This window comes from Macaca mulatta, chromosome 6 (assembly GCF_049350105.2).
Source record: "Macaca mulatta isolate MMU2019108-1 chromosome 6, T2T-MMU8v2.0, whole genome shotgun sequence".
Lineage (NCBI taxonomy): Eukaryota > Metazoa > Chordata > Mammalia > Primates > Cercopithecidae > Macaca > Macaca mulatta.
In genome coordinates, this window is record NC_133411.1 from 101,165,036 (window position 1) to 101,192,747 (window position 27,712).

Genomic DNA, 27,712 nt, shown 5'->3' on the forward strand with positions numbered 1-27,712 from the left:
GAAAAGATTTGGTGAATACTATTTTGAAGCTATATTTTGCAAAAATTATATGATATGCATTTTTTCAATAGGCTATAAAATGTCTTAGAGAATTTTAAGTACAAAAGGATACATTATATATTATTTTTCCTCTAAAAGTGGATGTTTCCAGCCAAGCCAGGTATATTCTGGAGAAGATAACAAGGAAAGTCTACAGTTTCAGAATTTTTCACTAAGAATACCAAAACCAGTGACTAAATATTGAAGATAAGCCCCCTCATAGAATTAAGAAGCTAAAACTAAATTACCAGTTTTTCCTATTTGGAAATAATCTTATTTGCAAATTTGTCTCAAGGCAACAGAATGAAAAGTAGATATTCTTCTCTCTCGACAATCTCCATGAATGGGACAAAAAAGCAATTGTCTGAAAGAGTCCTATTTTCTTAAAGAAAACATCCTGAATTAATTGATGAAAGTACCTATTAGTCCCCATGACACCAATGCTTATAGCATTTAGGGCTTGTCTCTCAGTGTGCAATTTAAATATATATCCATAAAATCCTTGCCAATAATACTAGTAACTTCTTGTCTATTGATGCTGACTAAACATTAAAATCTCTATTAGCAATCTCATGTTTGTTTGATATACTTTACAAAGAAGGTTTTGAACATGTCTAATTTGCAAAGCAGGTACTACAGACAGAGACAAATACAAAGATGAACAGAGTTCCCTTCCCTCAAATTTATAATCTAGTAAGAAAGACAGAAATATAATAGAGAAGTAAACATGGTGTCTTGTTGGCAACTTTGTCACATACTAAAGGAAATTATTTTGAAGAATTTTATATTTTGCTTACATTGCTATTTGAAGTGTATTTTAATTGTGTTATTTAAAAGGGAAGTTCTTTTACATTGAAGGTATGTATGCAACCATTATGATGGTTACTATTAAGTATTATACACTACTTTTAAGCTGATGATCAAATAATTCTGCATCATTATGGGCACAGTAGTTGGCAAAAAATCGATTTATGATCTGTTATAATCTACAGATCATAAATCAAACAGAGATCCTTAATGGCAAGAAAAGTAGTAGTCTGCTAAGGACCAAGTAGATTCTCGTGTTTGCCAAACTTTAAATTCTTCTCAACAGCAGTCTATTGAGTTATCAAATTGTAAATGTTGTATTTGGAGAAGACACTCCCCTCATTTATTTACATGTGGGAAAGCTTTTCATAGTTAGGTTGCTAGGGGCATAGTGATAGACAATCCAAGGGGAACAAAGCGTGGCAGAACATATGTGATTATAGTGTGGGCAGCTTCTGCTACTTAGTCTAAAACTCTTCTAGAAAGAGAAGGTTGTCTCACACATTCTGCTTTCAAAAATGCCAAAGAGGACAGGTAGATTTAGTATAACTTTCCTTAGGTTAAATGAAAGCTCTTCATCCTTAAGCTTGATATCTCAATACACCCCTGGCACAGAGAAGGATATTTACTGTTGTCCAGTGAACCTGCATTGAACTAAGGTACTTTATACACGTTTCCAGGCCAACAATCATGAAGCCTTCATTTCTTCCAATGACAGAGAACAAAGAATCTATCTGTCTTAAGTAAAATACATTCACGTAGTTTGATCACTAATAATTTTGTGACATTGTATCTTAAATCAGGATTCATTAAGATATAACAAATAAGGAGAATAAAGCAATTATTTGAAGCAGCACCCATTTATGATTGAAAATCATAGCTCATTCTTTGGTGCTGCTCCCTGTTTTAGTTTCTACCAAGAGGAGTAATGTTAGAAATAAGTGAATACTTTCTATTGTGTTAGGACCAAAGAGTCGTTAGTTTTGATCTGATAAAATTTTCCTCTAAACTTGAGTATTTGTAGACAGAACTTCTGGTTTGTAAAGCCAAATTCAATATTGATCTTGTCAGAGGGACTAGAATAAGAACAAAAACACATACAAGTAAGAGAGTAGAGACTTACTGTATCACGTTGCCTGTTATCTTTCCCTGATATTATCAAGAAGTAGTTCCATGTCAATAGTAACAACAAAACCAGTGGTATCATGTAGAGCTCAAAGTTCCAGACAACAAAGAGAAAGAGCTGGAGGAGAGAGAAGAGAGAAGAAGGGATGAGTCAACACTGAATTTCATTAAATGGACTCTTATTTATACTCTACTTCAAAAACCCAAAACCGAATGCTTCAGAACAGGAAGATTTATCTTGAAAACAAAGCCTTGGAAACTTTTAGACATTTTTCTAAAAATATAACTGATCCTTGAAAAGTCACTGGTAAGATTTCCAATCTGTTTAATTTCTATTAAGGAAAAGTTGATATCATTACGTTGTCAAAGAGGAAATTTGAGTTTTTCTCCTCCAGTGAAATTATTGTTAAGTTGAACACAATTTTTAAAAAGCAGCAAAATGAAGTCCACCACACTGTCAGAAATAGCCTGGTTTATCTGTCTTAATGATAAAAAATGAATCACTATTTAATATTAGGGACTTTTAAAAAATCTTACTTGGATAATACAACGTAACAAGATTAATAGGCAGATGAAAATACCAAGTCTACATCAGAGAGCCCCAAAGATTTCACAACATGAAAAAAAGCACTGCTACCGACAAGTGTACAAAATGGTTGGCTTAACATTTAGCATTACCATAGAAATCAAACAGCTATTACAAGGAAATTTTGTCAAAACAAATTTTAAAATGCCTATTTGTATTATTCTTTTTAAACACTACCTACTTCTCCAAGTATATAAACTTTTTCATTGTAAGACAAATGTTAGATTAAGAACTCAGGGTGGCAGATGGAGTCATTCTAAGAACACTTACATTATAAAACAACACAAAGTTGGATATAAAGTATGACTCACCCCCAACCCACACCAGACTTGTAATCCTGGACAGATCATCTAAATTCTCTGGGTCTGTGGCTTTTGCTGTCAAATTAAGGTAATGTTAAGGCAGGAGGCATTTAAAAACTAGATTCTACTCCTGACACTAATGCTAACTAGCCATATAACTTTTAAGCAACATATATATCCCCCCTTTCGTTTCTTCCCTAGTAAAATGGGGATAACAGGATTATCCACCTCAGGGTTGTAAGAATTAAACCCACTGCTTGGTGCACAGTCATTTTGCAAAAACAAAAACCCAAACCATTATTGTGTACATGTTATTAATACCTTACAAAACACAGAAAGTCAACTAATTATTGATTAAGGTCCTCAAGTAATACAGATTATAATACTGGAAGCTAGAAAGCCCTCTGCCTGCTAAGATTTAGCTGAACATAGTATAACTGGGACTTTCAGCCAGCTGGTTGGAATAACACAAACATCTTGCATTTGATAGGTCAGGAGAGTTAGGGGCAGTGCCCTAAGGACACCCGTGTCAGGCACAGCAGCATGGACCATTTGCAGTCTTCTTAATAAATCTCAGTGAAGCCTGCAGCCTATTTAAATAGCGGAGAAAATTAAACAGTGTGAAATGGTAGGGAGACTCCTGGCCTCAGGGCCAGGAAACCAAGGTTCTGAGCTTTAGAAAGTCACTTTGCCTTAGTGTTCTCATATCTTGACAGAGGTCTATAAATCTAATTGTCTTGAATATTTCTCTAATATTTAAAATGACTTCATGACATTACTGTACCATCTGTTTTTTCAATGTGACATTAAATTTTGAAAACTATATATTTTACCGAATTCTTTTATATTCATAACCAAGAGGGCACCAAAAAGCACAAATAATAGTTAAGTAAGCCAAGAAATGATTTTGGACAGAATTACATAGTAACTATAGATTCAAGTTCCTGCATAAGAAAAGTTCCAAATATTGTAATACATGAAGCAGGAGCCATATCTTTTATTTTATGAGAAAAGTAGGAAGATTTCCAGAAAAAGAAAATATTTTCATTCAATTTTTGAAATTTATACCAATTATACAAAGATGATATAAATAATTGATGGTTATGATTATTAAAATATATTTTTATAAAGATAATTCTTTTTTTGGAAGTGAATTAAGGTAAATCTGACAGACATCAATACATGTAAAAGGGAAAATCATTTTTGGCTAGAGTCCATATTCTTTATATATTTAATTGTAACATTTAGGCAGTCACTAGAATATAAGCTCCTGTAAAGGTAGACTTTTTGTTTTCATTCACTGTTTTACCCCTAGAGCCTGGAACAGTACTTGGGGCATGGCAAGTGCTCGATAAGTAAATATTTACTGAATTAATGTATAAATGGACACTGGGTTCCCCAATCATTCAACAGAATTCTATTTAATTATTTGTATTAGCAAAAGTTCTATAGATCTACTACATAAAACCAAGTGACTTCAGGAAAATGCATTCAGAGTTACAACCTGGGATACTACTAACAAATTTCTCCCTCTGACAAAAGAGTCTACCTTAGTACTTCTAGACAAGATTTTCTTTCCATTTGGCTATGCAATCATGAACTATTTTGGATATTATGGTCTTTTCTCTCGGACCTTACTTTATGTTTGCCTTTTCTGAGGGCACTCATTTGACTTAGTGTGTTCTGGCCTCATGGATGGGACTCAGATTATCCCATTGCTAAATATGACCAATTGTAATCTTTGTAACCTATTGAGCAGATATATTTTCCCTTCTAATGTCCATTCATTGGTGTTAGGTTCCTCGTCTTATTCAGAATGAATTTCCTTGTAATGTCCATGTATTGGTGTTAGCTGCAGGCCTGTCATCCACAGAAAAAACTTCCTAGATGACAATCCTGCAAGCAATCAAGACATCTCTCATGCCTTCTTCTTCTCTAGGTTTAACATCACCACTTACTTCAAGCATCGGTTACACATTATAGTTTCTAGGCACTTCCCCATTGTAGTCATCTTCCTCTTACCATATCCAAATCAACACATCAAAAACTTTCTTAAAATATAGCACTCAGAACTGACACACACTTATCATAAATGCCTGTGGTATTTTTATATGTCCTAATAACACGGGTACCAGAACATGGATTGGGGAAAGACAGAGGAGAGAGAGAGACAAAGGAAGAAATAATGTTCATTTTAGGAATTCTGGCAATGGAAAAACCATCTCCTTTTCTATTGTGGTTTTAATAATCTAATATTTGGGTAATTGAGTGAGGAGCTCCTACTGTTGAAAATATATATTTTTAAAACATGAGGGCTTTGAATAAATTGTAAATACAAAAGCATTTATTTTTCTTTTTCAGCACGTAAATGAAGATTTCAAAAGGTTAAAGAACATGAACACAGATTAACAATAAAAATGTATTTATTGAACAAATACGTTATGAAATATTAGATGTCTGAAAGTAGAACAGCCAATCATTTATTCAACATAATATTAGTGATGATTCTACTTCCTGTTAGCTGGTGAGGCTCCTCTAATAAAGAGAGCCCTCAAAGGAAGAAAGGAGATTTTTAGCTCATTCACTCCACACTGAAGCCTCTTCTCTCTTCTCTCTTCGGAAAGAGATCAATCTTCTCCTCTTTCCTATAAAAAAAACTGAGATAACACAAAAGACCTGGCCTTTAGTGTCCCACTAGAGTAGTAAGAGAAATAAGGCAGCTGGAAGAAACCCAAGGAAAGCCAAGACAATGAAGGATCTGTCCATGGTCCTGACTATACATTTTCAGAGGTATGGGGGAAACAAGAGGTATAATAATGCATTAAAATGGAATGGAAAAAGAAATCAAGAAACAATTTTTAAAATCTCTAATGTATTCACAGAATACAAAAATAAACCATAAAATGTCTAGAATTTGTCCAGATCTGCATTTCCGGACTGCTTTTTGCCTCTGTGGGTCATGGAACGAGGACCTGCAAAAAATTTTAGAATTTTTTGATGTAAAAGTGTAGTGATAAGGACACTCACAAATGTCTACACAGTGTTGAATTCCTTCACATCCTTCACTACAGCACCCTTTCTGTATTTTTTCCTCTCTGTCACATAATCTCGTCACATCTCCCCCATCTCTCCTTTTAATAAGGAAACTTAGGCTGTCTACATTTTACTCTCATGGAATACATACCCAATTCCAAACAAAACATCTACCCCTACATTAGTTATCCATGTTCATTAGAGACTAGAACTATTCCAAGAATTTGGTGGCTTTCTTTTTTAATCATTAGATGGCTGTTGTAATTTACAATTAGAATTCAATACCAGAAAATCTTTAGGGGGCATTAGCCAAATGGTAATAAGTACACACAACCCCCTTCATTAGAAAGAGAACACTGAGAGTTTTACTCATTATCCTGCATGTTAGAAGCTCTTTGTCAACTGGCCTTGGGCTGTTAGCCACGACTGTGGGATCCCTCAAGGAGCTGCTGCAGTGTGGTACAGTAGAGAGAAGAGTATTTGAATCAGGCCTAGGGCATCCAAGCTCTCTAGTCACTAGCTTTGGGACCTTGGGCAGGTTACTAGATTTCTCTTAGTTTTGTCATCTGAAAAGAGAAAATGATACTATTTACTTGGCAGATTTGAGAAGCAATTAAGCTGATGCTTGACACCTATAAAATGCTCAACAAGCATTACGTGTTATGACAAGCAGGAATTCATTGGCTTACACTACATATAATTTTTTGGCCCTTCTAGTGGCTTATCACTTTTCATATACTACCCTAGAATCTATAGCTAATGATTGTTTCAAGAATAAGAGCTATGCTAAAGGAGTCATGCCAACTAAATAGAAAGAGATGATGAAATGAGTGCCACTTTCAGTTTTTCATATTTAATTTGTGGTGACTGAGTGCAGTAATGACCCCCATTTTTCCATGTTTCCCTGTATCCATGACTTTTATAATAGCCTCCCACAATGACTGAGATTAGGCATATAACTTATTTTGGTCAACGATAGAGTAGCAAATATGATGAAAACAGAGGCTTAAAAAAACATGGGGCATAGTTGCTCCATCACCCCAGTAGAAAGCCAGACAGCATCCAAAGCAAAGCCACCTAACAGACCAGAAGCCAACCAAAGACGCAAGAGTGAGCCCAGCTAAGCCTAGTCCAAACTGCTAACAAAATCATCACTAAATAAATGATAGTTGCTTTAAGCTACTAATTGTGGAGCGGTTTGTTATACAGCAAAGGCTCACTAATACATATTATTCTATCTCCAAGGAGACAATGTGGTAGGGTAAAACACAGTTTCGACCAGAAGCCCAAAGAAGTGATTTCAGTTCAATTTCTGCTATCTGATCATCATAGGACCCTGTGCAAGTCAATTATTCTCTTTTCCTTTAGTCTCTTACCTATAAAATGGAGATGGTTACACCAGCCTATTTCACAAGTTGGCTGTGGAAAAGCAAGTGATATATGTGAAGATGATTCATCAAAAAGTACTATATTATTAATATAATGCTTTTCTTTTTCTTCTTCTTCTTCTTTTTTTTTTTTTTTTTTTTTTTTTTTTTGAGACAGAGTCTTGCTCTGTTGCCCAGGCTGGAGCACAGTGGTGTGATCTCGGCTCACTGCAAGCTCCGCCTCCTGGGTTCATGCCATTCTCCTGCCTCAGCCTCCCAAGTAGCTGGGACTACAGGCGCCCACCACCATGCCTGGCTAATTTTTTGTATTTTTAGTAGAGACGGGGTTTCACTGTGTTAGCCAGGATGGTCTCGAACTCCTGACCTCGTGATCTGTCCAGCTCGGCCTCCCAAAGTGCTGGGATTACAGGCGTGAGCCACCGCGTCCGGCCTATGCTTTTCATATTATAAATTATTATTAAGAAAATTACACAGACTTTATAAACTTAATAAGTCAATATGATCATTGTTCTTTGAGCAGTTGTAGAAGACAGGTGGTGTTCTTTAGGGTGAACTGTATTTGGTGAGGAATGGAGAATTTTTTGGTGGGAAATCCTAAGAGTTAAACAGAAGAGTTGCAGTTAAAAGTTTTACTAATAATTGAAACAAAAAATCTAGATCTTTACAAAAATTCATTATTACTAGCAAATGGCTGAAACATTAAAGATTTTGTGAACTCAAGTTAAAACAATTCAGTATTAAAATGTTAACAATTTCTTAACAATCTTATTATGCCCCTATATATGAAAAACAGCTTGTTCGGAACTAGTAGTTTCATGAATTCTAATTCTTGTTCATAGTCTTTGTTCATTTTTAAATTCAAAAATCTTTTATCTAAATCAGTATTATCTTGACTATGATATTAGTAGCAACATCGCAATATGCAATTTTGAAGTATCTATTTGGGTCAGGCTTTAAAAACATTCTAAATTTTAACCATAAATATTCAGAATGAGGTTTTTCTTGAAAAGTTTTAATTTACCGCAAGGTAAATAGACTGGGCATGGTGGCTCATGCCTCTAAGCCCAACACTTTGGGAGGCTGATGCAGGAGGATTGCTTGAGGCCAGGAATTCAAGACCAGCCTAGTGAGACTAGGTTACTCACTAGGTAACCTAGTGAGACTTTGTCTCTACTAAAAATAAAATTAAAAAAAAATGTAGCTGGGCATGGTGGCATATGCCTATGATCCCTATGAGCTACTCAGGAGGTTGAGGCAGGAGGAACTCTTGAGCTCAGAAAGTTGAGGCTGTAGTGAGCCGTGATTGTACCACCGTACTCCAGCTTGGGCAACAGAGCAAGACTCTGTCTCAAAAATATATATATAACATAATTTCTCCTAACAAGTATCTTATCGCATATTGCATAGACTGAACTTTAAGGAAAAAGTCCTGAGAGGCAGGCTGGGAAGGTAGGGACTATTACCTTCCTTTTACAAAGGAGGAAACTGAGGCTTAGGAGTTTGAGACTTGTCTGAAGCAAGTCTGAGTGGCAGAGCCAAGTCTTCTGCTTCCTAATCCAGTATGCTGTTCCCACGAAGCTCCACTGACTCTAAGGTAAAGGGTCTTAGATTGAATGTTGATGCTTTAAAGGTATCAATTATTTAGGTACTGATTATCCAATTCATAGATTTTCCATATCTTTTTCTTCTCTTCCCCCTTCCTCTAGGATAACTACTTTTGCATCAGTACAAGGAAATGGAATGCCACTTAGGTGTTCTGGTAAAGGTTTGGTAAGGCAAAGAGGCCAAAAGCTAATGGCAGAAACGAGGTTTGCGGAGCCAATTTTATTCTTCCTTTTTCCCACTATCTTACACGACTCTGAATAATCAAAAGTTGGCCATTCATAAGGTTTCTATTAAGTGGGGTTTTCTTCTGTACAAAATGTTTAGAAGAGGTTAGCAAGGGGGCTGTAAAGGCAAAGATTGGAAACTGAATGAGCCAATTACATTTTTACAGAAAAAAAGCCCTACTTTTTCAAATAAAGATTAAACAACAACAAAAAAAAAATCTGTTCTGCTGAGAAGTTATGTGAAGGTGGGGCAAGGCTTTTCAGTCACATTAAACAAGGCATACTATACAAAGTAGAGTGAGCAATTCCAAATTTTAAGATTTTTATAGCAACACTATTTCTTAGGAGGTGCAAGACATGCATGTTTTTGATTTCTTTGAGCCTGGGGTTTTATGAGTCTCAGGCAGGACTGGGCCATTCACATCATCCCATCAGTTGATGCTCTCGTTGGAGTGCTGTGGAAGATGCCTGCATCCAACAATCATTCAGTACGACACATGACAGTATCCCTGGGGGAGCCCACTTCAAAAAAAGCATTTAAGTTGGAATATTGAATATCCTATTCTTTTGCAAACCACAGTATATTTTAAAAAGAAATCTCATCCAAAATGATTAACACTTCCTACTGTTCAGGAAAAAAGCCTGCCCTTTCAGACTAACAGCTGTGGATCATTAGCTCTCCAGTGATGAGATGTGTTTGATGAGTATTTTTCTTTCTAATTAAGAGATGAGATTCTCTATTTGACTGTCTCTTCAGAAAGAAGTGAAGAAAAAATTTTCTGCCTACATGGAAAGGCCATCTCCTACAAAACAATTAATTATTTCAGAGTCCTTTTAGAAAATCCTTTTCCTTCCTAATTTCAATTCATTTTTTTCTTAAACTTAACATACATTTACACTCAGACCTTCACAGTATTAACCCATTTTTTACCCAACCTTCACCCCCTAATGTTTTCCTGTATATTTCATCATTCGATAATATCTATTTCAGAAAAAACAGAATGAAGAAATGTGCCAAAAGTGCGTATATGCTTAGAAGAGTTAATCTGGAAGGACTTTTTTGGGTCCTAACACAGAACATTTGGTATGAGAATGTTTCTTGATGTGAGAGAGACCTCAAATTAGAAAGATAACAAATACACAGGATATGCCTTTTGAGGAACTAGGCAATGATTAGGGGGAAAATTCAAGGTGTTCATCAATATATAAAAACTGGTTATAGCAATGAATACTTAAAAGGCAATTATTTTAGCTCTACCAATAAGATTGGCCTCAAAGAAGAGAGCTGGATAAAGTGAGACCTAAAATACACTGCTTTTCTTTTTGAAAAAGCCATCATCAGAGTTGGCAAAGAGGTAAAATTTCTGAATTGCAAACTTGATTGAAGAGAAGGATAGTCAGAAGCCAATGAAAGCACTGTTTGTGAATTAACCCCACCAATTGTCTCCTTAAATCCTTTTTGGCACAAGAAAGGGAATATAAAAAGAAGGAGGATCAACTTTCAAACATTTCGGTGCTGAGCTGCCACTTTTCTCCCTAGGGCACATTTGGAAATATGCAGGGATGTTTTTAGTTGTCACAATGACTAGGGTGGGAGAAGGGAAATACTGGCATTTGGCGGGTGAAGCCAACGTGAATCACTCTGAAATATGTGTGACAGTCATACCCAATGAAGAATTTTCCTGCCCCAAATGCTAAAAGCACTCCTCTTTGAGAAAAGTTGTCTGTTTCTCACATAGATAATAGAATATTCTATAATTAACTTAGAAAAGAAGAAACTATATGTATATATACAAGTGTATACAGAAAAAAAAGCTAGGTATTATTTCCTATGTGATGGCATGAATTATGACTTAGAGTAAGTCAGTAGCAGAGAAAAAAAATTGTCCTTATAAGCATTTGCACTAGATATTCCTATTAATGTTTAACATTCCTTAAAAACATGCCTAAAGGACTGGAGGTGAAGCCCTTATGCCCATTTACACTCACTCAAATTAAGTCAGGCTCCACCACATCACCAGAGTCTTCAGAACCTAGTCTTCTGGGAAGGGGGTGGTTTTGCCTTGATTTAAATAGCCAGATGGCACCACCACCTGTTCAAAGGTCTTTATTTCTGGTTGGTTCCACTAAAGGCTTTTGTACCACCTCCATTCAACAAGGGAGAGGAGATAGGCAAAGTGAACCTAATTAATTCCTAGCATAACGATAACCTTTTCAAGGTGGTTTTAAAGTATGATGTGTTGCTCTTTTGAAGAGAGGCTTTGCTTTGTTTGGACAATTTTCTAAAATACACGGTAGCAGGGAATTGATGGCTACCTTAGACCCACTGAATCGTTCCAACTTATTTTGCTATTTCCTGTGATCATGCCACAATGATACAGTGAGCATTAATATGCCCAAAAGAGCCTCATGTACAGTGGCATCTCTCCTCTCTCTTAATTAGAATGAAAACTGCCTTCTTTTTGACTAGTTTCAGCCAGATACCAAACTGACAAGACTTGATCTGTTGTATTTCGTTTTGTGTGTGTGTGTGTTTCTTATGTGTAGAGAAAAAAAAAAATCAAAGTGCACTATCTACCAAATGCCTTTATATTGAGTAGGCAAAATGTGTCAAAAGAACTATCTATCTCTGTTCTGGTAACAGGATGAGGTATATGGGAAGGAGTAGAAAAAAAGTGAGAAATTGGTTGATTTATTGGCAAGCTGTGACTTGAATACATATACTGAAACTTTATTTATTGATGGTGTTGAAAAAACATTGTTTCTTCGGGTTTACTAGGATGAACAAATATACATCAGAAAGTTCCAATTCTTTATATTGTGAAAATGTATGCTGGGTTTTTGAAGTTGCTATCTGAAACCTAAAGTCTACAATCTTAGTACATCAATGCTTTTTTGAAAAACATAGCTTGACTCTATCTGTTAAAGAAGCGAGTGTGACAACTAGATAGGACTCATTTGAAGATATGTTACATACAAGCCACGAAAGCACCCAGTGAAGAATCTCCACAACAAAATGGACCCAAACAACCTCAAAGATGGAGCTATCAACTAATCATAGCATAATGCACACTACTTTCCTTGATGGAGATATTATATCAATAGAACCTGCCAGACAGAAGGCTTGGGAAGTTATTTATTTATTTAAATTTTTTTTTCAGCTTACAAGTTGTACTGATAATTTGTGTCATTTTTATCAAAGTCAGAGATGAAAGGCTCTGGCTTTGCTTTGAGAACACTGACAACTCCAAAATGTAAAGCCCAGAGTATGTCCAACTTGAGCATCACATAACCACACATGAATAACTGATAAGAAATTCCTGCAATGTTGTGAATTTAATGTTAGTAAAAGTTTGGATGTAGAATGAAAATGACAAATGCTTATAGATGCCTGGAGAATGTTGATTCTCCGAGGTCCCTTTCATTAGAAATGAGTCCGTTACCTTTATAGCTTGTAACACCTACCATGGTATCAAACACAGTTGATGTTTTAATTTTAACAGCTTTATAATTCACAGAAGTTCAGCTCATTCAAAATCAGGCTGCAAGCAGAGTCATTTTTGCAGACTACAGATCAGCACGTATTTATTATTTTAAATGACCAATTAAGAGGAATTGATATTATGTGGCCTGTGAGGAAGCTGCTGGAATCAAGTAACAATAATTCTAAAAAATGCTCAAGGACTACATCAAAGAAACATTTAAGAATGAGTTAAGGCTGTTAAGCTCATTGAAGCTTGCCTTTCTCTAGTGCCCTGTTTTCCCAGGATCCAACTTTTTCTCGAAAGACCCACAACTGTCTCACCAGTGCTAGGGAACTCACAGTCCATGCTTTAATTATTTTCTAAGGAAGACAAAAAAGGGTTTTAATGTTGGATCTCAGTGTATTTTAGCTTTTCTTCTTATGCCTCCAATGAAAAAGATACCTTTTTCATGATACTCTAATCATTACATGATGTGCTGATATTCCTTCCTGCCTTTCAAGTTTTCAAATTATTGTTTAACAAAATTGCTACATTCACTGTGATCTTTTATTTCAATGTATTTTATAGAAATTGACAATTTCTATATATTTTCTAAGGCATTAGAAGTGAGGTAAACATTTATTAAAGCTTATCAAATGCAGTTTCCTTTTAAACTTTTAAAGAAATGAATGTTACCACTCCTATTTTTGAAATCAATTTTTGATCAGTTCCCCTTTGTGTATATAAATGCTGTATCTAGACACACAAATCTCATACCAATGTTTGCTGATGTACAAAATGTAAAATTTTCCCTAAGCTTGAAATCTGGCTTTAAAGCTATCTCCATCATGAACAGGTACAATATTTAGGGCAACAGCTGGCACTTCAGTTGCTCATGGGGGGAACCTCCCTCTGTTCTCTATACTGTGCCAGAAAATAGGATACCCAGCTATCTAACAAGCCAAACACATGTTAGTAAAGTCTGTGATACAAGTTACTTTAAAAATTAGTCCTTCAGTCTTTACACCTCCAGCTCTATCTCACTGAACAGGAATGTCTTTAAAAAAGCAGATGATCAATTATGGTAATTCCTTTTTTTAGTAGCTGATGTGCAGAGTGCTGAATTCTGCCAAGTTTTGGGATATCTGGTAGCACTCTGACTTTTTTCCACTCAAATTATTTCACTCAGATTTATCCAACTTATCAAGACTCTCTTCCCTGGGCTACTGACTTCTGATCTTTCTTTTTTATCCTTCATGATATAACCTTGCAGTTTTTGTTGATTATTCTTTGTCCGGATTTAATATCTTCATTTAAATCTGAAAATCACAGAGCCAAAGTCAGAAAGTGTGTTTTTAAATTTTCGCCCTCATAAATAGATTTAAGACCTAATAATATCGTATATTTCAGCTATCGTTTATCAGCTTTTGAAACTTCGTCTCCCATTCCATCTTATAATTTTCTAATTTTCTCCTTCACTGGTCTCATTCCCCCAATCCCTCTGTTCTGGAAAAACTTCAAGAGTTATGTTTAGCAGCTCTAGCTATGTCTGAACAGTTCTCTTTGCAATTCAAATAATCATCTTAGGCTGATTTTAACAGCCTTCTTTACTCCATTCCATCTTTTACCCTTGCTGCGTAATGTTTACTGATGAATGTCTTTCTCCCATTTATTTCTTAACAGCTCTAAGTGGTCTAGTTACTGCACGGGAAGCCTAAAGGTTTGAGCACTAAGTATACATTTCTCTTGGCTATTTTCCACACCTCTAAACATTCTCTTAAATGCAATGGGGCTTGTGTTTCAATGGTAACAGAAGTTATCAGAGAACACTAGTTTAGACAGCAAGCAAGCCGAACTCCAACTGTTCAAACAGCCTGACTTTTACAGTAAAAGGAAAGGCCCTGGGCCAAGACCACTGAGATGAGCAGGTATTTTTAGTTCACTTGTAGGCCAGCTCTAATGTAATTCTGAAATGTTTTCTTCAAACCAAACCCGACTTTTTCAGGGCTGTCCAAATCTGTTTTCTTTTATAGCAAGTACAAATTCTTGGAGCAAGGGAAGCATGCGTATCATTTGCAATGCTGCTGCATGTCTATGGTGTTGATGCCCGATGGCTCAAATTAGTCCGCAAAACAGATGAGCGCATTGTAATTAGCTCTTGTCAAACTGTTAGAAATACAAAAACCAATTCCACTGTAATAAAAATTATGAAAAAGAAAAATCTCTCCTATCATTTTCAGCCAAAATAGTTCCTGAAATGTCTGTAGTTTAGGATTCCAGAGTTCTAAAAGAAGGCCATTTCATTTTCAGAAAAGCTTTCACTTCATTGACATGGAGATGCCGAGATGTATTATCTTTCAGGCATTTTTCTCATTGTAGCTGATTGCCCATAAAGCCTCGTTTCTAAAAATGACCTGTCAGGAGTGGACATATTTTGTTGAGCCACACGGCACTGATGTACGATTCTCAAGAAACATTTATACTTCTCTGAGTACTGTTTTAAACCAAATTTCCTGAAGTTTTTAAAATCAATGATTTACTGTGATCAATTTTCCAGAATAATTGAATATTGCATTCTATTTAAACAAAAGGGGATGTTAAGCAGGCATTAATCATAGGTTCAGATGTGATGTCACACTCTCACATGATGATCCTCAGTTTCTTGTTGACAATTTACTTGGATATTCATTGTTGGGACAGTGACTCTAAAGACTACTTTGCTCAATCTTTTAAATTATTCACAAGCTTCAGGAAGGTTTTAGATGTCTCTGAAATTTAATGTCCTCTCAAGGAAAAATGTGAGCTATTAGTAGATGGCTATTGTAAAAAGCAAATGTAAATACGAACCAAAGGATGGTGCTGTTTGTGATTAGGTCAAGGATACAAAAAACAAAAACAAAAACCAAAACCAAAAAACCCTTCTACATGTCTTCTGAAATTTTCCAAAGATAAATTCAGGTGTATTTGTGGGAATGAGCACAATAATGTAAAATTAAACTATATTTAAAAGTAATAAAATTACTATATACAGAAAATTCAGGTGCACACCTGTAGTCTTAGCTACTTAGGAGGGTGAGGTAGGTGATCGCTTGAGCCCAAGAGTTCAAAACTGCAGTGCACTGTGATTGAGCCTGCGAATAGCCATTGCACTCCAGCCTAAGCAACAGAGTGAGACCTTGCCTCTTACCAAAAAAAAAAAAAAAAAAAAAAAAAAAAACAAGATGATACAAAATGGATAATAGAACTAAAACCACAAAACCTCTAGAAGAAAGTATCTGTGGCCTTGGGGTAGGCAAGGTATTTATTCACAGATACAACACCAAAAGCATTCTCTCTGTGTGTGTGTGTATAAATGTCTGTGTGTGTGTATGTGGGGGTGTGTGTGTATATATATATGTGTGTATATATATATATACACACACACCTACATGCAGTATATTAAAAAAATTTGGCCATATTAAAGTTAAAAACATTTGTGCTCCAAGAGACACCCTTAAGAAAATGAAAAGATAAGCCACACATTGAGAGAAAATAATTGCAAATCATATATCTGATTAAGGACTTGTATTCAGAGTATATAGGGTACTTAAAACTTAATCAAAGACAAAAACCCCATTTAAACAATGGGAGAAAGATTTAAATAGACATTTGACCAAATAAAACAGCTGAATGTCAAATAAGCACATGAAAAGATGTTCAAAATCATTAGTTACTAGGGAAACATAAATTAAACCACAATGGGATACCACTTCACACCCACTAGAGTGGCTGTAATCAGGACAGAAAGTACTAAATGTTGGTGAAGATACAAAGAAACTAGAACACTTATATATCGTTGGTAGGAACGTAAAATGGTATGGCTACTTTGGAAAACAGATTGTTAGTTTCTTAAAAATGTAAACATACATTTACTACATTAACCAATTATTCTATTCCTATCAAAGAAAAATGAAAACATATGCCTACATAAAGATACATACATGAATGTGCATTGCAGCACTATTCATGCTATTCCCTAAATAGAAACAATCCAAATGTTTATCATCTGGTAAATCGATAATCATAATGTGCTATATCCAAGGAATACCATTCAGCAATAAAAAGAAGATACCTGTAATCCCAGTACTTTGGAAGGTGGATCACTTGAGTCCAGGAGTTCAAGACCAGCCTGGGCAACATAGTGAGACCTTGTCTCTACAAAACAATTTTAAAAATTAGCTGGGAGTGGTGGCGCATACCTGTAGTCCCAGCTAGTCACCTGAGCTTGGAGTTCAAGTCTGCAGTGAGCCATAATTACATCACTGCATTCCAGCCTGGGCAACAGAGTAAGATCCTGTCTCAAAAAAATAAAAATAAAAGAAGACACTACTGACACATTCTACATCATGAACTCAAAATCACCACACTAAGTGAAAGAAGTCAGATGTAAAGGACAAAGTATATGATTCCATTTATATGAAAAGGTCAAAAAAGGCAAATCCCTAGGGACAGAAAACACATTAGTGGTTTCCAGGAGCTGGAGATGGGAATGGGGAGGACTGTATCAGTCATGAAGGATCCTCTGAGGTGATGGTTGTACAACTCTGGAAATTTACTAAAAACCAGTGAATTCTATACTCAAAATGGGTGAATGTTATGACATACAAATTGTATTTCAGTAAAATAAAATTTCACCTATTCTTTATATTTCATTTAAAATAAAAAGTGCTAAAAGTAAATACACAATACACAAATAAATAAATCAAATAAAAAGTGCTAAACTTTTGTGAAGGTAAATTCCAATACAAATAACTGAGAGAAACTAGGCTGAGAAAATTAATGGTAAGGAATCTTGGGTATATCTTGCCAACACTTCCAAAATATTTTAAAATGTGAGTCGATGACACTATCCACATGATGATTCTTTGGACAGTTGGTCCTCATTTGAGTTCGGAGAAGTTTCACTAAAGCCACTACAAAATAGCTAAAGCAAATATCAACATCAATCTTTGCTAATTATAATTGGAAAAGCAGGGTCCTAGAGGCAGGTGATGGAAAGTGGCAATATAATGCTACCACCATACGGTGAGACTATCATGCAACTGTAACAGTTCCAAATTCCTATGAAAAATATAATCAGTTAAAAAAAATTTTTTTTGAACGCCTTACTTTCTAAATAAGAAATGGCTGAGAATATGAAAAAAAAAATGCTAAGGAAAACTCAGTGAGAGAAGACATGGAAAGAAATAGAAAAGGAAAGAAGGACAGCTTAGCTCAACACACAGAAAGAAAAAAAAAGTTAAAACAAAAACAAACCTTGGCACAGGAGAACGAGGATAGGGTATTCAAAGTCATCTTCTCTGCCCCGAAGAAAGCACTACTGGATAAATATGACAATGTTTTCTATTTCATAATCTTGGGTGAGGAACACTTTTAATTTGGGCCTAGAGTCTTAGGTTTTCATTTGCATACCTCAGTGGTCTCTGTTGCCAGGTTACCTATGGTACCACCTGTATCAGGAAATAAAACTTCTTACCCCCACATTCATCTACGGGAAATACAGCAGGAACACATGTTAGGAGGGATTTGTTTTATTTTTCCGGTCAGCAACAGTCAGTGCCTCCCTTAGGTTGGTTGGGTTTGTTTTTCTCAATATATTACATCAAAAAAAATAGAAATGAAAACTGCTGAACACAGCAGGACAAGTTAAATACACCTGAAAACTGCTTCCAACTGTTTTTATGCCAGCACTTCTAAAATTCTAGGATAATCCTGTATCTTCCTATACTGCTACAAAACATTTCTTAATATTTTTCATGATAAAGCTTAATACATGTGTTTGTAAGCTAAGTTATATAATATCAAGCATGGAAAAGCAGGTGGGCCCTGGCAGATTTCCCGTTGTTTCTACAGCCAATTTTTCCATCTATCAATTGCTGCAATCTAAACTGCCTCCGTGTTCTGCTGTCAGCTTTTCTGGAGCTATTCTATCTCCCAGGGAGACAGGTGTGGCTTTGTTCTCTAAGTGCATGACACTGGGCAGAATCCAGCTCCCCTTTCACTAGTTCACTGTTACGGCAACATTGCACTTCTTTCATTTATGTCTTTGCCTTTCAGATATGTTTGACCACACTCCTGTCCAGCAGTGTTCACCATATTTCTCGCTCTAATAAAGACATCCACTCAGTGGCAACTCTGGATTCAGGGTTTACTAGTGTAATAAAGAGACAGCAATGTGTTTCCTCTTTTCTAGCTTTACATCAGTCTTGAGGAGGCATGGAATAGTGTACAGCCTTTAAATACCAGTTAGAAAAGAACACTGGCTCAAGACTGTCTTGGTTTCAGTCTCATCGCCAATTAGAGCAACGGTAAATGGAATAGAGTTGGTGTCAAAGAGAGGGCAACATGCTACTTAAAAGCAAAACACATATCATACCATCTATCACGAAATGCTCTGGGTTGTCTGCATAGCTTTGTTTTCCTCTCCTTTATGTCTAGTTTATGCAAAACGGAGGGTAACTGGCATACAGATGGGGAGGAAAAGTCTAAAAAGGAAAACACGAAAAGGTAAAGTAAAAAGGGCAGAATAATGCTAAGACTTCTCCCATAAAACAAGTAAGCTCTTTTTAATTGAGAAATTTAATGGATAATGAGAGCCCTAAATCAGCTGAAACGTTTTAGTGTTCAAGGTAAAATAGGTATGTATAAATATGTTTGCCAAGTGTGTACATGAATATAACATCTTTGTGTATATGGATATAACATAAGATGTGCGTATACAAATTTATATCATATGTATATTTACCTGTCCTTTTATTTATTCATCCCATGGGAAGTGTGTATCCATAAATATTAAGTAATTATATGTGGGCCCCTCTTCCTCAACTGTAAAATTGATATATCAATTCAACTATACTATGAAAATTCATTAAATGCTGTTACTGTTTATCTCACTTCTAAGAAATATTTTTACATGAATTAACATAGTACTGTTAATATATTTAAGGATTTTTATTATTTTGAAACCTAAATAGGAATTAAATATGAAGCTGGATTTAAATAATTTAATTAAATAAAATTATTACCATGAAAGAATAATTATAACTAAGCATTTCTATGCCCCAGAGGATCATTTAACTTCTTTCTCTTTTATCAATTTCAATTATATGTTTTTATTTGTATTCCCATATTGCAGATAGAAAAACTGAGTTTTGGGTGAGGCAAACATTTTCTATCACGTGCAATGGCAATCATTTCTAACCTCTACTTCACAATCTTATTTCCAAAAATAAGGTGGTAAAATTTGACAGGATTTTAAACAATTTTTATAGCCTCTCTTCAAGATTGTATGAAAAAATTCTAAATATATATTTAAAGATTATTGAATATAAATGAGTATACTTATTTAAGGGTATTATTTTATTAATGTACTCTAAAAATTTCTCCTTGTCCATTAAATGTTTTTTTCTTCTTTTTTCTTCCTCCCCATTTTAAGATCCATTTTAAAGACTGTGTTAAAGATAAAAGGTGTCAAACCTAAGAAATGCTCTTGATAACAGGTACTGAAAACCTGTAACAGAGAAGCCCTATATCTTGTTGAAAATCTCTTATCATCTCAAACCTTCAAGACTCACCCAGTGCTTTGGCACAGCTAAACTGTGTCTGGGCTGGGCGTGGTGACTCATGCCTGTAATCCCAGCACTTTGGGAGACCGAGGCAGGCAGATCACAAGGTCAGGAGATCGAGACCATCCTGGCTAACATGGTGAAACCCCGTCTCTACCGAAAATACAAAAAATTAGCTGGGCGTGGTGGCGGGCGCCTGTAGTCCCAGCTACTTGGGAGGCTGAGGCAGGAGAATGTCGTGAACCTGGGAGGCAGAGTTTGCAGTGAGCCAAGATCGCGCCACTGCACTCCAGCCTGGGCAACAGAGTGAGACTTTGTCTCGAAAAATCAAAAAAAAGAAAAAAATTATCTGGGTGTGGTGGCATGCCGCATGCCTGTAATCCCAGCCACTTGGGAGACTGAGGCACGAGAATCGCTTGAACCCATGAGGTAGAGGTTGCAGTGAACTGAAATCATGCCACTGTACTCCAGCCTGGGTGACAGAGCGAGACCGTGTCTCAAAACTAACAAACAAACAAACAAAAAAACTGTGTCTGGCTTACTATACAGAAAAAGTTGAAACTTGCTACTTCTTAACCTTTGAACTCCACCATCTTTTTGACAATTACAAGGGTCTCAGTCCCCTGAAGCACTGATTACTATCAAAAGTACAGTGCTGGTTTCTGAGGGATTTTTACTATCGTTTTATTGTTTCTTTTGTCAGAATTGAGGTTCTAGGTATATTCTAGTTGTACTAATCAGACTTAATCTGCAATACAAGTAAGTTAGTATGGGGAAGGCAGCATGTTTCACCAAAGATCAGTGTATCGATTGTATTTGAACATATTTCCTCTTCTCATCTGAAACATTGTTGGTTCAGATATATGATTATGGCCCTTATTGGGAACTGTTGGCCGATCCACCATCTCTCTACGATTGAACTCTCTTGTTCTTCTGTTCAGCACTCTGATTTTCCTTGGGGAAACCCTCCCCCACTTTTAGTTGATGGTTTCTGGTGGTGCTAGTTCCACCCCTGGCTCCATGTGGATGGACATTTGACCCAGACCTGGTCAACAAGAGTATCAGCTGCTCCTGGTTACAGTAATCGGTTCAAGGATGGGCCAATCAGAATAGTGAGACTCGACTGTGGGTCTTTGGAATTACAGAAAAAGAGAATCTTTTTTCCCCTGACCAAAAGCTAGAAGAATGTAAACCTGAAGATATTTATTGCCACTTACAGGAAATCCTGTCTAAGATCATTGCTAATGCAGAGGAAAACCAAGTCAAGAAATGGTAAGAAACTAAGTTCTGATTGAATTATTTTAGCCCCTGAAGCAGACATATCTGAAAGTATGATTTGGCCTTCCACAGGTACACATACAAAAGTAAGTTAAAAAGACCATTTAAACATCTTGGTGTAATTCTTACAGATTTTGAAAAATCTTAAATTCATCCATCACATCTGGCCCCCATTAGATTTAATTAGAATCTCTGGCAGTAGGGCCCTGGAATCTGCATTTTTAGTTATTCCCTGAGTGTTTTAGGTGATCAGCTAATTTAGAGACCTATTATGAGTATTGACTAAAAATTCTCATTCTTCTCGAACACCATCAACAGGCCATATGGAGTTCACATACTGCACTAGAGGCTTCCTAGAGAGTAGACTATAAAACAGATAAAGTAGGTTAAGGGCTACAATTACTCTCCTTCTGATAGCTGTGATGGCACTACCCTTTCTCTCCTACAGTCAGGAAAGAGAAGAGATTGCAATTATGTGGTAGAAACTTTAATGAAGGAAAGTCTTCTTTCTTCTTCTCAATGGCATCCTGGTAAATTAAAACTGTCTCTAATCCAATCTGTGTTCTGGAAAATGTGAGACTTACCTTTCTGCTACCTGTTTGACTAGAACTGGTCAGACGGAATGACTGGATACAACTTAATTTGAAAGAGAACACCCAAGATCTTACCAAATCCAATTTTTCTCATTGTCTTAGAAAATTCAGATAACCTATATGGAAGGAATTGAATTTGTTTGTTAGGTCTTAGAATTTAGAACGAGGGGTTATTTTAGTGTCATAATTTCCTAGGGTGTAAACGCAGTGAGTGAGGGTGTAGATTTCCAAATCTCAGTTGACTTGGTTGGTTTCTTTCCCCAGTTACATAAAGCAAGATAAACTACTTCAAATTAATTAATTAATTAATTTAAGATGGAGTCTCGCACTGTCATCCAGGCTGTAATACAATGGCACCATCTTGGCTCACCGCAACCTCTGCCTCCTGGGGAGGAGCTGGGATTACAGGCATGTGCCACCACACCTGATTAATTTTTTGCATTTTTAGTAGAGATGGAGTTTCGCCGTGTTGGCCAGGCTGGTCTCAAACTCTTGACCTCAGGTGATCCGTCCACCTCGGCCTCTCAAAGTGCTGGGATTACAGGCGTGAGCCACCGCACCTGGCCTAATTACTTTGAATTTATACTCCTTGTCTCTGATTGGCTTCCCTTAGCACTCTTTAGCGTGCAGTTGTTCAGAAAGGTTGAGATAAACACAATCTTCATAGATTTCCTGCCTTCACATCTGCTTAAGGGTGGTTTCTTTGCAGAAGTGTTCATCTATGTCAATTCTAAGGGTAGACAATAAGTCCAATGTGGCCATCCCTTTAAAAAGAGGTGATTATTTATTCTCCAAAATTATCGACCTTTTTATATCACTAGACATTCTGAGTGAGTCTTCTCCATGATAATTCACCAGTCAACCTTCTCAGGCCAAAATTTTACCTAACAGCAGGAGGATTCTAGGTACAATATTTTAACAGTGACTCCTGCAGCTTTTAGGAAAATTGGCCACAAACAATATATTTTCAGATAGTTCATTCTGGAACTTCTCAAGATGGACAGAAATTCATTATAGACAAGCTGCATGAAGTCCTCTGGGCACCAATGATTAATGATTCTATAGAACCTGTCCTTTTGTGTTATCCTGAGTTGGGTTTTGTGGAAAAGTTGTCTTGATGGATAAGAATTTTCACTGAGATGAAACAGGATGTGTTCTACCCTCTTTTACACCATGTGGCAACTTCTTTTTAACTTGTACCTTGACTTCTCACTTTTGACTGACCGGATGCAAAGCAAAAGGAAACAACAGAAAAAGTGTTTCCTAACATATTAATGTCATGGTTTTATTGTCACAAAATAGGCGTGAGCTTAAAAACAAATACCTGACTATTTAATCAGTATTAAAAAAATAGCTCAAGATTAATCATTCTAAAACCCAAATAATTATTTTTGGCAGATGCTATGAAGCACTCAAGTTAGTTACAGTCAACCACTCTGAACAGGATGTTATCACCAAAGCACAGCAAGTTTTGGCGGAGGACTCACAGGAAGTTATAAGGTTAGCTGTTCAGTGGTTGCTCTAATGGGACCTTCTTTATGCCTATGGTAGTGGGAGTTTCATAACACCTTCTTTAACATTTTTTGCGGGCTAAAATAATCACAGTCATGCTCTTTGGCATAGAATTTTGAGGTTTGTGAGAAAAAATCTTGTCCCATTCTCAGCCCATGTCCATGTGGAGGCGAGGTGGCATTTTACAGATTTATGTTTTGGTTAGACTTCTCAACTTTTAAAAGAGTTGTCAACTATATTCCCATCTCAGCTGAGGCTTAAAGCATGGTCTGTCCCTAATTGGCAACAGAATATTTGCACTCCAAGTACTTGTCAAAAGAGGATAACGCTGAACGCTTGCTGCCCAGTGCCTATCAAAAATCAGTTGTGAGAAATTGTATTTATGGAAGGTTGCCTGAAGGACATACATTCCTTTTTAGATCTTCTAAATTGTATTTTTGGATTTAGCCAAACCATTTGAGAGTAACATACTTAAACCCCATAGCTATGTTACCTCAATAGTTATTGTGTCCCTGTGCCTAGCACTGAGATAGGCGCTTTTCATACTTGAGTAATAATCTTTAAAATAACTATGCAAAGTAGGGGTTAATATCTCTTTTCCAGATCAGGAGACACTCCCAGCACTGTCAAATAGCTTGCTCAAGGCCACCCAGCAAGTAAATGGCATTTTATACAATTCAAACCAAGTCTGTCTGGCTCCAAATTTCATCGTCTGTATATAGTGCTAGAGTTGCTTTGACGGAACTGCATTTTGGTGTTGCAGCAGCAGCCTCTACTGAGGGAAGTTACAAGAAAGAATTCTACGAAACACAACATTGTATTTAACTCTGGAGATTTTGTTCACATTATACAGTGTCAACTTTATAAAGGCTCTTGAATAAGAGCTTTTGAGGTCTTAGTACTGGAAACAGTTGGGCTTACACTGAGCAACTAATAGGCTTAATATAGAAACATCAAGAAAATTGTGAATCGTGTATCTGATAGGGTTTCCCTCCATCGACCTTCTGGGAAACACAGATCCTACATTTTGACCTTCCCCTGTCTAGTACTTGAGCTCTGCATTTTACGTGCCACCTTCAGCACTAGAATTGTCGTATTTTTTCCTCCTGTTCTCTAACCATCGGTGTGATTCCTTTATTTAGATATGCAACTTGTAATACTGTATGTATATTTGTAATATATTTCCATTACTTCCATATTTTCCCAGTACAAATAAAAAGCCTACACTTATTAAGCATTTAGTATGTTTCAGGAACTGTGTTAAATGGCATTATACTATACAATTGTCCCTTGGTACACCCCAGAGATTGGTTTCAGGACCACCCTCTGATACAAAAACCTATACGCACTCAAGTCCTGCAATCGGCCCCGAGGAAACCGGGTATATAAAAAGTTGGCCCATCCTATATGTGGGCTTCATTCACATCCCCCAGAGACTGTATTTTCTATCTGCATTTGGTTGAAAAAAAATCCATATATAAGTGAACCCTTGCAGTTCAAACTTACGTTGTTTGAGGGTCAGCTGCATTTTCTTTTTAGTAACTGTGAATTACGTTATATCATTAGCCCCATTTTACAGATGAGTAACACGTGGCTCAAAGAGGTTTCAATATTAGGTTGCTGCAAAAGTAATTGCAGTTTTGCCATTTAAATTTTTTGCATGGTTTTAATGTCTGTTGAAATAATTAATTAATTATACTTTAAGTTCTGGGATACATGTGCAGAACATGCAGGTTTGTTACATAGGTATACATGTGCCATAGTGGTTTGCTCCACCCATCAACCCATCATCTACATTAGGTATTTCTCCTAATGCTTGTCCCCCACCCCCAAACAGGCCCTGCTGTGTGATGTTCCCTCCCTGTGCCCATATGTTCTCATTGTTCAACTCTCATTTATGAATGAGAACATGTGGTGTTAGGTTTTCTATTCCTGTGTTAGTTTGCTGACAATGATGGTTTCCAACTTCATCCATATCCCTGCAAAGGACATGAACTCATTCCTTTTTATGGCTGCATAATATTCTATGGTGTATATGTACTGCATTTTCTTTATCCAGTTGATGGGCATTTGGTTGGTTCTAAGTCTTTGCTATGGTGAATAGTGCTACAATAAACATACATGTGCATGTATTTTTATAGTAGAATGATTTATAATCCTTAGGGTATATACTCAGTAATGGTATTGCTGGGTCAAATGGTATTTCTAGATCTAGATCCTTGAGGAATCACCACAGTCTTCCACAATGCTTGAACTAATTTACACTCCCAACAACAGTGTAAAAGTTCTTATTTCTCCACATCCTCTCCAGCATCTGTTGTATCCTGACTTTTTAATGATCACCATTCTAACTGGCGTGAAATGGTATCTCATTGTGGTTTTGATTTGCATTTCTCTAATGACCAGTGATGATGAGCTTTTTTTCATATGTTTGTTGGCCACATAAATGTCTTCTTTTGAAAAGCATCTGTTCATATCCTTCACCCACTTTTTAATGGGGTTTTTTCTCATAAATTTATTTAAGTTCCTTGTAGATTCTGGATATTAGTCCTTTGTCAGATGGATACTTTGCAAACATTTTCTCCCACTCTGTACGTTGCCTGTTCACATAGTTTCTTTTGCTGTGCAGAAGCTCTTTGGTTTAATTAGATTCCATTTGTTAATTTTTGCTTTTGTTGACATTGCTTTTGGTGTTTTAGTCATGAAGTCTTTGCCCATGCCTATGTCCTGAATGGTATTGCCTAGGTTTTCTTCTAGAGTTTTTATGGTTTTAGGTCTTACATTTAAGTTTTTAATCCATCTCGAGTTAATTTTTGTATGAGGTGTAAGGAAGGGGTCCAGTTTCAGTTTTCTGTATATGGCCAGCCAGTTTTCCCAACACCGTTTATTAAATAGGGAATCCTTTCCCCACTGCTTTTGTCAGGTTTGCCAAAGATCAGATGGTTGTAGATGGGTGGTGTTATTTCTGAGGCCTCTGTTCTGTTCCATTGGTCTATACATATGTTTTGGTACCAGTACCATGCCAATTTGATTACTGTAGGTTTGTAGTATAGTTTGAAGTCAGGTAGCGTGATGCATCCAGCTTTGTTCTTTTTGCTTAGGATTGTTTTGGCTATATGGGCTCTTTTTTATTTCATATGAAAGTAGTTTTTTCTAATTCTGTGAAGAAAGTCAATGGTAACTTGATGGGAATAACATTGAATCTATAAATTACTTTGGGCAGTATGGTCACTTTCACAATATTGATTCTTCCTATCCATGAGCATGGAATGTTTTTCCATTTGTTTGTGTACTCTCTATTTCTTTGGGCAGTGGTTTGTGGTTCTCCTTGAAGAGGTCCTTCACATCCCTTGTAAGTTGTATTCCTATTTTATTCTCTTTGTAGCAATTGTGAATGGGAGTTTGCTCATGATTTGGCTCTCTATTATTGGTGTATAGGAATGTTTGTGATTTTTGCACACTGATTTTGTATCCTGAGACTTTGCTGAAGTTGCTTATCAGCTTAAGGAGTTTTGGGGCAAAGACAGTGGGGTTTTCTAAATATATCGTCATGTCATCTGCAAACAGAAATACTTTTTGACTTCCTCTCTTCCTATTTGAATACCCTTTATTTCTTTCTCTTGCCTGACTGCCCTGGCCAGAATTTCCAATACTATGTTGAATAGGAGTGGTGACAGAGGGCATCCTTGTCTTCTGCCGGTTTTCAAAGGGAATTCTTCCAGCCTTTGCCCATTCAGTATGATATTGGCTGTGGGTTTCTCATAAATAGTTCTTATTATTTTGAGATATGTTCTATCAATACCAGTTTATTCAGTGTTTTTAGCATGAAGGGGTGTTGAATTTTATCGAAGGCCTTTTCTGCATCTATTGAAATAATCGTGGTTTTTGTCATTGGTTCTGTTTATGTGATGGATTACGTTTATTGATTTGCATATGTTGAACTAGCCTTGCATCCCAGAGATGAAGCTGACTTGGTAGTGGTGGATAAGCTTTTTAATGTGCTGCTTGATTTGTTTTGCCAGTATTTTATTGAGGATTTTCGCATTGATGTTCATTAGGAATATTAGCCTGAAATTTTATTTTTTTGTTGTGTCTCTGCCAGGTTTTGGTATCAGGATGATGCTGGCCTCATAAAATGAGTTTGGGAGGAGT

General features: G+C 36.4%; 1 protein-coding gene across 8 annotated transcripts in view; it reads right to left on the bottom strand.

Moving 5' to 3' along the window:
- The window catches only part of MCTP1 (multiple C2 and transmembrane domain containing 1), a 596,052-nt gene that overhangs the window by 92,646 nt on the left and 475,694 nt on the right, over positions 1–27,712 (bottom strand). For all 8 annotated transcript variants that reach the window (XM_015140441.3, XM_015140440.3, XM_028850075.2 and 5 more), the window contains one exon: positions 1,970–2,089. In XM_015140441.3, coding sequence (XP_014995927.2) covers positions 1,970–2,089 — 120 coding nt within the window. The remainder of the gene's footprint in view (positions 1–1,969; positions 2,090–27,712) is intronic.